This window comes from Lethenteron reissneri, chromosome 65, assembly GCF_015708825.2.
Source record: "Lethenteron reissneri isolate LAM-NWPU_2019-01 chromosome 65, ASM1570882v1, whole genome shotgun sequence".
Lineage (NCBI taxonomy): Eukaryota > Metazoa > Chordata > Hyperoartia > Petromyzontiformes > Petromyzontidae > Lethenteron > Lethenteron reissneri.
Genome location: NC_083843.1, coordinates 8,029,824 through 8,039,981, shown reverse-complemented (window position 1 = coordinate 8,039,981; position 10,158 = coordinate 8,029,824). Strand labels below are relative to the sequence as shown.

The window sequence follows — 10,158 nt, the reverse complement described above, 5'->3', positions numbered from 1 at the left end:
AGTCGATTTGTTTAACCAGGTGAGAACTCAAGAGACCGGGATGAGTCTCGGTTGCAAGAGTGATGATAATGATGCTGCTTCTGCTGCTGATGATGATTATGTTACTACTGATAATAATTATATTATTATTGATGCTGCTGGTTCTACTCCTGATGCTGATAATGATGGAGCTACTGCTGTTGATGCTGCTGCTACTGTTACTAATTCTGCTGCTGAAGATGCTGATGCTGATGATCGAGTCCAGTTTAATTTATTTTTAACGAGGTGAGAACTCAGGAGATAAGGACGAGTCTCATTGACAAGAGTGACCTGGGGCACAAAAATGAAAAAAGCACAACGAGTCAAACCCATGCCAGCAATGAAGCAAATAGAAATCTCACGCACAGCCCAGAGCGCAATGCGATTCGCGTTCACACAATTACACAACTGGTACGATATAATCAATGCGTCTCAAATTATCTACGCGTTGCTACACAGCCTGAGAATCGAGGTTGGGTTCACACCGGATTGGTGTCTCACATTAAAGAGGGGCACTGCGGTGGCTCGGAGATGTTAACTCCCTCGCCTGGTATACATTAGGTTATGGGTTGGATTACGACCCTGAAAGCTAATATATATTTGGAGTTTGCGTTATTTTAATATTTCCCTTCTACGTGACTTTACCGAAAGAACCAGGAAGATGAATCCCCCATGTAGCCTTAACAGACTGTTGGGACAAGTGCTGTTAGTAGCGAGTAGCACCGATGAAGGCCGGCACTGTGACACACGAGGGAGTGGGTATGCAGCACCACGCCCAGTAATACACAAAGGCAAAGATACGCACAGACACAGTAACAAAGCCACAAACACAATAACAAAGATACACAAAGACACGCACAGACACAGTAACAAAGACACAAATACAATAACAAAGACACACAAAGACATGCATAGACACAGTAACAAAGACACAAACACAAGAACAAAGACACACAAAGACAAATACATGTGTAATGCGGGCGTAAACGGCCTCGCGGATGTGACGTCACGGAGGGAGGAGTTAGGTCACGTGAGAGAGAGGGATCAAGTTTTAAGGGGGAGAAACCGGAAGAGCAGGAGGGGAGTTGGAGAGAAATAGAGAGTGAGGCCACGCAGGGGGGGGAGTTGGAGGGTGGCGAGATCGCCACACACCCAGGATAAGTCTCGGCACCGTCGGCCAGCGGTGACCGAGCACGGAGGAACAGGGAGCCAGTTGAGGCTGCAGTGAGGGCAGCCGGAGGCCTGCACGAGGAGATCAGCAGCGGAGCTGCATCAGAGTGGAGTGAGAGGCTACGGGAGCGACGGCAGCATCAGGCTGCCAAGCGGGGGAGTCTCGGAGAGAGAGCCGTGTGGGGCAAGTGTAAAGAACCCGAATAAAGGACAACGAAGACAGACACAGTGGTCGAGTCTTTTATTACACTGGTGTCAGAAGTGAAACGGCATGTCAAAACAACTGAGAAAAAAGAATATTCCTGCGCCATCATTTGCTACATCATCCGACGACGACGACCTTCCTACGGCGGTGGACCTGCCTGCGATGGAGGAAGAGATCCGTGCTGGAACGAGTGCGGGTCCGGGAGTCCAAGATGTCGCCACGTAGGGGGACTCGTCTGCACCGGAGGACGTGGACTTGCGATGGGGACAGATGGCGGCGCAGCTGGAGACACTGAAAATCGTGCTGGCGCAATTGTGTGAGCTCGTCACGCCGAGGACGGCGCTGGGGAGAGCCGATGGTGGTGCGTGGACCTTACCTTCGCTGTCGGCGCCATCGGCCACGCGGCACGAAGACGCCATCTTGGGCGTGGCAGGAGAAGAACGGCGGGAAGCCGCCATTTTGCGCTCTCCGGGGCGGGAGGCCGCCATCTTGAACACGTTGCGATGCGACGCCATTTTGAAAATGCCGCCTGGTGAGTCATCGGCTGAGGACGGCGCGCCAAGGAGTCGCAGTCGTCATCTTACAACTGTTAAGGAATTCTCCATCGGTGGCGATTGGAGTGCTTTCGCCTGCAGATTTTTGGCGGCGGTACGCTCTGCAAGGTAGACTGACGCTGAAGCATTGGAGGTTCTGCCGACTCTTCTCGACGACGAGTCGGTGAGATTCTTTTGTTCTATAAAGGCCGAGAAGAAGAAAACATTGAGAGGAGTTTTCGACGAAATGGCAGATGAATACAAGCCACCGGATGACGCTCATCACCGGTTTGTTCAATGACAGCGAGCACCCGAGGAGTCACCGGTGGCATACAGGGGTGCGGTATTGGAGTTGGCTATGGCCGCATACCCGGAGACGGAGCCTGACCTGCTCGAACCTCTCATCTTGGGTAAGATGCTCGAGCTGTCCCGGGATTTGGGGATTCCTATGCCGGTGTGTGGCCACGAAAAGCTGACATCCCGGGCGACCGCTAAATGTCTGGATGCCCAGTTCAACCTGTGCCGTTGGAGGCAAGTCACGGCGTGGACGGGGGGGCCCATCGTCGAAGGAGGTGCCGTGGGCTGGGATCCCAAAAAGGCGGTGTACGTGCCTGACGGGGGGGGGCCCGCAGGAGCTGACAGCCGCCTCTGCTCCGTGGTCGGGCCGCAGTGGGCCGGGGCCGCGAGCTGTGCCGCCGACATGGGCACGTCGGGACGGGGGGCCTGCGGCGCGGCGCAACGACATCGACTGCTTCCGCTGCGGGCGTAAGGGCCATTACGCCAGGGACTGCTGGGCCCGTGTCCCAGGTCCACCCCAGCAGGAGGCCTCGTCAACGGACGCGCCGGGGAAGGATTCTCCAGGACAGGCAAGTCGGTGCGCACCAGACACCCGGCAAGGCTTGACACTTCACTCATCACCGTTGTCGTGCGATCCGGGTATTTGTTAACGACGGGAGGCCATCGACTGGGCCATGTCGCTCGGTAACGCAGTGGCGTAAATTGGCACGGTGGGTCGTCGCGGCCACTACGAGTTCGTCCACTGTACCTGGTTCTATACAAGGGGTGGACGTGCGTATTTTGGTGGATTCCGGAGCGTCCGCGACCATTATATCGGATGTAATTTTCCATCTGTTGGGCATCCCACCAGAGACCGTGCATCCGGTTTACGGGTCGTGCGTCGCGGCGAACGGGGGTAGCATGGGCATTGTGGGCCAGGTGGATGCTAAAATATCTATCGGGGGAGTGTCGGCCTCGGGAATTGTGTTAATTTCGAGGTCTCTGGCAGTTCCTTGTTTGTTTGGAACCGATTTTCTGGCCAAGATGCCCATTCTGATTAGAATTAATGATAACTGCATTGAATTGCCGGGTGGCCGTAAGATTTCGTTTCTGCCGTCGCCCTGGGGGCGACCTGCTCCGGTTGCCCAGGTGCAGGCGCTGTCCGAGGTATCTGTTGACATTCCACCTGGCTCACAGATGCTTATCCCCTTGCGATATCGGAAGCCTGTGCCTGGTCGGCAAGGTGCAATTGGGGTTTTATTGTCGCCGTCCGCCACCATAACGGGCGGATCGGCGCTGGTTGGGGCGCAGACTATTGTCCGGCCAGACCAGCCGCCATTTTTACAGGTGCTTAATGCGAGTACCGAAAATGTATGTGTTCCGGCTGGTACGGTTGGCACATGCCACTACGGCGTTTACGGCGCAGGATTATCTGGGCAGCCACGGCGTGGTTGCTGGGGTTTCAGAGCCGGGAGCTGCGGATAATCGCTGGATCGCCGAATTGTGTGGGGAAAATCCTTCCCTTTCCGGGGAACAACGTTGTGCGATTCGTAAATTGCTATTGAGTTATTCGGATGTGTTTAGCTCCGACGATTTGGATTTGGGACGCACCTCGTTGCTTTACCATCATATTGACACAGGGGACGCTGCCCCTATTCGGTTAAACTCAAATCGGATGAGTCCGGCCGAGCGAGAATACGTTCGAGGGGCAGTGGATGACATGTTGGCTGCGGACATAATATCTCCATCTAACAGCCCATGGGGCGCGCCTGTTGTTTTGGTTAAGAAGAAGGACGGCAAGTTGCGATTTTGTGTAGATTTCCGGAAATTAAATAAGATATCTGTGGCAGATGCGTACCCCCTGCCGCGCATGGACGACTCCCTCGATGCCTTGTCGGGGGCGAAGTTCTTTTCTACGCTAGATCTCTCTTCGGGATTCTGGCAGCTTCCCCTTGACGAGCCCTCACGGGAAAAACTGCTTTCCGTATGCTGCAGGGGTTATTCCAATTCAATTGTCTTCCGATGGGGTTGAATGCTGCCCCTGCCACATTTCAAAGGTTTATGGAGCTGGTATTAACGGGGTTGCAGTGGGAGACATGTCTGATATATTTAGACGATATTATCGTCTTCAGCCGCACATTTGATGAACATTTACTGCGGTTGGAGGCTGTGTTCGCCAGGATGCGTTCCGCTAATTTGAAATTTAAGCCTAAGAAATGTCACCTACTGCAACGGTCCGTGCGTTACTTGGGGCATATCGTAAGTGCGGACGGGGTGGCCACGGATCCGGACAAAACAGCGTGCGTCCGTGACTGGCCAACCCCGGCCACGGTGGGGCATGTGCGTCGGTTTTTGGGGTTTGCCTCATATTATCGGAGATTTGTTCCGAATTTTGCGACGATTGCGAGGCCCTTGCACCTCCCTACGGGTAAAGGACGCAAATTTGGTTGGGGACAGCCGGAAGAGGCGGCTTTTCAGGGCCTGCGCGATCTATTGGCTACAGCGCCGACGTTGGACTATCCGGATTTTGACCATCCCTTCATTCTGGATATGGACGCAAGTGACATGGGCATTGAGGCGGTGTTATCTCAGTCCAAAGGGGGTGTGGAGCGCGTGGTGGCGTACGGTAGCCAGGTTTTGTCTCCTGCAGAAACCCGCTACTGCGTCACACGCAGGGAACTTTTGGCTGTTGTTTTTTTTCTCCGCCAATTTCGACCGTATCTCTACGGTCGTTCGTTTATTGTGCGCACTTATCATGCGGCCTTGTAGTATGCTCTTAAGATGGACCAACCATCCGGCCAGTTGACGCGTTGGTTGGACACGCTGCAAGAATTTTCATTCCAAATTCACCATCGGAAGGGGGTGCGTCACGCGAATGCGGACGCGCTTTCTAGGTTGCCGCAGCGATCCCCTTGCGCGTGTGCGTCTGGGACTCATAGGTGTGCGCCGATTCAGCCTCCCCCTCAGCCGCTTGCGTTGGCCGTCGAGGTGCTTGATGCTCCAATGGAGCCGGGACCGGCTGATGGGGTTTTGAATCTTCCAAGGGCTGTGTGGATTCGGGTACAAATGTTGGACGACTCATTGGTGTCCTTATGGAAGCGGCCTGCGAAGGAGAGTGGGGGTCCGGGTACGGGTGGTGGGCCGGAAACCACTCTCCGCGATGGTCTGCTCATGTGGAGGGAGGGATTACAGGAACGCTGGCGTCTGGTTGTACCGGCGTCCTTGCGGTATGAGTTGATTAGGACTCTGCATTGCGACACGCTCTTACATCTGGGGGTGCAGAAAACCCTACTGATGTTGCAGCAAAATTACTTTTGGCATGGCATGGCGACAGATGTCGTCGGGCACGTTCGCGCATGTCCCGATTGTGCCCGGCGAAAACCACCTAAACATCCTTATGTGCCGCCGATACAGTCTATTCAGGTGTCTCGAGTTAATGAATTGGTGGCGCTAGACATTTTGGGACCCTTCCCGCCATCCGTGAAGGGTAATACATACTTGCTGGTTGGGGTGGAGTACCTCTCCCGCTGGCCGATGGCCTGGCCGTTTCCCGACCAATCGGCGGCGTCTATTACAGACGCCATTCTATTTGGGTACGTTATGGACAAGGGTGCGCCGGAGAGGCTCCTCACAGACCAAGGCCGAAATTTTTCTTCTAAATTGTTGGGGGAAGTGTGTGCGGCTCTTGGGACTAAGAAAATACGGACATCTCCCTACCACCCGCAAACGGATGGTATGGTCGAACGGCTTAATCAGACTTTGTCCGCCATGTTGTGCCACACGGTGAGTCAACAATAATCTGATTGAGATTTGCATATCCCTGGGGTACTTTCGGCGTACCGGATGAAGCCGCATGCGGCTACAGGATATTCGCCGTTTTTCCTTATGTACGATCGTGAAAACGTGCCGCCGATGGATGTGCAATTGGGAACTGGAGTGAGGAGACCTGCTAAGCCTCTTCCTGATTACATTCAGGACACCGTTCGCCGTGTTACTGAGGTGCGGGAGGGGGCCCGCATGGCTACGGCCAAAGCCCAGGCCCGGAACGAGCGGTGTGCTCGACGCTCTAAAGGGGAGTGCCCCTGGAAGGTTGGGGACCTGGCCTGGCTCCATTGCCCACAGGTGCGGCCAGGTACCTCTCCTAAATTACACAAACCATGGCAAGGGCCGGTTCGCCTCATCGAGGTTCCCAATCCACAGTCGGCGCGTGTTCGGGTTGGATCTCGGCGTTGGTTCGTTCACACGTCGCGCTTGAAGCCATATGTGGCCCCTCTACCTGATGCGTCATCTCCTGAGGTTGCCTAGACGGGGTCTGTTGCTGCCGACTCACCCTTGCCTGTGCCTGTTGATCTTGCAAGAGCGCCTGTCGTGCCTGGTACAGACAAGCCGGCCGTGACACCGCAGGGGACGAGGGGCTCTGTTCGGGGAGTGCCTGCCACGGCTGCGAGAACTCCGAGCCCCGCGGCCCTTCGGACCCCGCTGCAGACACGAGTGCAGGACACCTCCGACGCTGAGCCTTCGGGGATACGGGACGGGGACGTTGGCGGGCCTCCAATAGCGACAGGAGGACTTCATCCTGTTGCTCCTAAAACCCCGTCACGTTCCCGGTCTGCGGGAGGGCCGCCGACCGTCCGGGACGGGCCGGCGACCCGCACACGCTCGAAATCCCTTACATTTCGTTGAATTTTATTGTTGTGTTCTTGTTCTTACTGTTATATTTATTGTATGCTTCGTTGTTCTTCAATGTGTCTCAGCCGTGGTCGCTCGCATTACTTGTTGTCGTTATTGTTCAGCCGAGGTCGGCTGGATTTTTCTCTACGGGGGAGGGTGGTGTAATGCGGGCGTAAACGGCCTCGCGGATGTGACGTCACGGGGGGAGGAGTTATGTCACGTGAGAGAGACGGATCAAGTCTTAAGGGGGAGAAACCGGAAGAGCAGGAGGGGAGTTGGAGAGAAATAGAGAGTGAGGCCACGCAGGGCGGGGAGTTGGAGGGTGGCGAGATCGCCACACACCCAGGATAAGTCTTGGCACCGTCGGCCAGCGGTGACCGAGCACGGAGGAACAGGGAGCCGGTTGAGGCTGCAGTGAGGGCAGCCGGAGGCCTGCACGAGGAGATCAGCAGCGGAGCTGCATCAGAGTGGAGTGAGAGGCTACGGGAGCGACGGCAGCATCGGGCTGCCAAGCGGGGGAGTCTCGGAGAGAAAGCCGTGTGGGGCAAGTGTAAAGAACCCGAATAAAGGACAACGAAGACAGACACAGTTGTCGAGTCTTTTATTACACATGCACAGACACAGTAACAAAGAAACAAACACAATAACAAAGACACACAAAGACAAAGATACGCACAGACACAGTAACAAAGACACAAACACAATAACAAAGACAAAGATACGCACAGACAGTAACAAAGACACACACATAATAACAAAGACACACAAAGGCATAAACACCAATCCACTTACCCGAAGACAAAGATCTCGTATAGCTTTCAAATAATGTTGAGTTAAGGGCTGTTAGTGAGTTTCACCTATGAAGGCCAGCCTGGGAGAGACCCGCCTTTGTATCCCCAGGGGTAATGTTTTACTCATCGCACCATGTACAGATAGTCCCCGAGTTACGATGGTCCGACTTACGATATTTCGATCTTACGATGGTGATAGCGATAAGACAAAATTGTTAAATATTTTAAATTTCGCGCGGCATCAAACGCAGCAGTGTACGAGGTATGAATATTGGTGAGTACAGTCCAATATACGTTACGATACGTTCAATGCATGTATGATACGTAGCTTTAGCGATTTCATTTTAGGGTTACCACGATACGATACGTTCAATGCATGTTAAAAGTTTTTTTCATAGCAGATCATATAGGTAGGCTAAGAATTTAACCTGTTTTTTTACTTTACATTTTACTGTGCAATACAGTATTGTAATTAATAAATACAATATATAGTTTAAACAGTACGGTACTGTAAATTGCTCTGTTTTGCTAAATTATCACCATTCTTTAAGACTCCTGCGTAGGCTGAGCCATCTTCGACTTACGATATTTTTGACTTATGATGGGGTCGTCGTAACGCATCTCCATCGAAAGTAGAGGACTACCTGTAGTCATTTGAGGCTGAGTCGACCTAGGTGAGACCCAAGACCAATTCATACAATCGCTATCAATGTTTGTAAACCGGTCATGGTCCTCCCCTAGGTCGACTCAGCCTCAAATGAGTTCCTGGTGCGGTGTGTAAACATTGTCAGTGGTGCTGGCCACCCACCAAAACAAAAATACACACAAAGACACACACACACAGACACAAAGACACAGTAACAAAGACACACACACAGACACAGTAACAAAAGACACACACACAGACAAAGGCATACAGACCAACCCACTAACCCAAAGAAAATTATCCCCCGTGATGCCTTAACAGACTGTAGGGGCAAGTGCTGTTTGCTAGTAGCACCTATGAAGTCCGGCACTGTGGCACACGAGGGGGTCGGTGACAAGCACCCCGCCAGACCCGCCTTCGTCTCTCCAGTGGCGATGTTTGCATATCGCAGCAGGTACTCATTTAGGCTCAGTCGACCGAGGGGAGAGCCTGGACCGATTCCGATAAACGTCACTGGTGTTGGTGAACCGGTCATGGGCCTCCCCTAGGTTGACTCAGCCTGAACATTTTTTTCCTAGTACTGTGTGTAAACATCACCACTGGGGAAACAAAGGCAGCTGCGCGTGGTGTTGACCACCCACCCCCTAGAGTGCTGTGCCGGCCTTCATAGGTGCTCGCTCACAGCACTTGCCCCAACAGCCTATTCACGCTATACAGGGGGATCTGTGTCTTTGTGTGCACGAGTCTGTGCGTTGTGCCCGTTTCTCTGCTCACACTCCGCGCTCTCAGGACGCACGACTCAGATCCAGAATCCTCACTGAGCTTCCATCACCATACACCCACAGAGTGGTGGACGGAGTGCAGCAGCTCCATAGAGTCGGCGCGGTAAAACGACAGCAGCCCCGCCTCCCAGTGCAGGTGACACCCGACTCTCCGGGGAGGATCCCTCACCGACACTGAGGTATCTACACCACCATGACGCACGTAGCAGCTGTTGTTATATTTATATAATACCCAGGATGAGTCGTTCTGTCCCAGCCCGCACTCTTCACCACGCCCTTTGCGTGCGATTATCCCGTACGTGACTCCAACCTCACAGTCCCCCGCCGCACCTCCCACGTCCACCTCCCAGTAGTGCTGACCCGACGAGAAGCTCTCGGAGCACAAGGCTTGGTAGTATATATCAAAGCGGTGTGGGTGATCGGGTCGACCCTGGGAGACAGCGGTCAGCATCACCGTCCTGAGGTCTGAGGAAATCTGGAGGTTGTTGTGGACCGAGTTTGGGTCCACAGTCGGTGAACGTCCGTCTGCAGTAACGATAATCACAGTAGCCGTGTTAACAACAGCACAACTATAACAATAGCACTCGTGCACTAATACGCACGGACAGTACAATAGAGCAATTCATAATGAGCAATATTACATAACGTTGTAATGCGTAGCTATCGATGTGATGACATGTGACGGGCACTTTGTGAATCCACTGCTGGATGAGGGCCACCCTACACCGTGCGGGTCGCGGGGCATATTTGACCATACTTCACCACACGGGTCACCGCGCGTTGGTGAAAGCAGGCGGCGCGGCCGGCGAGAGCACAGAAGTACAGTACAGCGGTGCGTTTGTCTGCGCCGCCCTCTGCTGCCCCGCGACGTGGCCCCGCGGCCTGTAGCACCTGCTAGGCAGGGTGGTGGCTGCCCCGCCACGTGGCCCCGCAGCCTGTAGCACCTGCTAGGCATGGTGGTGACTGCCCCGCCACGTGGCCCCGCAGCTTGTAGCACCTGCTAGGCATGGTGGTGACTGCCCCGCCACGTGGCCCCGCAGCCTGTAGCACCTGCTAGGCATGGTGG

The 10,158-nt window shown here is 54.0% G+C and overlaps 1 protein-coding gene across 3 annotated transcripts in view; it reads right to left on the bottom strand.

The window, feature by feature from the left end:
* LOC133359555 (E3 ubiquitin/ISG15 ligase TRIM25-like) overlaps positions 1-10,158 on the bottom strand; it is a 53,703-nt gene that overhangs the window by 19,770 nt on the left and 23,775 nt on the right. The window contains exon 6 of one of the 3 annotated variants that reach the window (XM_061577999.1): positions 7,460-9,617. The exons of 1 other annotated variant lie outside the window; for it this stretch is intronic. In XM_061577999.1, the coding sequence (XP_061433983.1) occupies positions 9,139-9,617 (479 nt within the window). In that variant the 3' untranslated portion in view covers positions 7,460-9,138. Of the gene's footprint in view, positions 1-7,459; positions 9,618-10,158 lie in introns of those variants that run through there. One more of the 3 variants, XR_009757168.1, reaches the window with a different exon arrangement.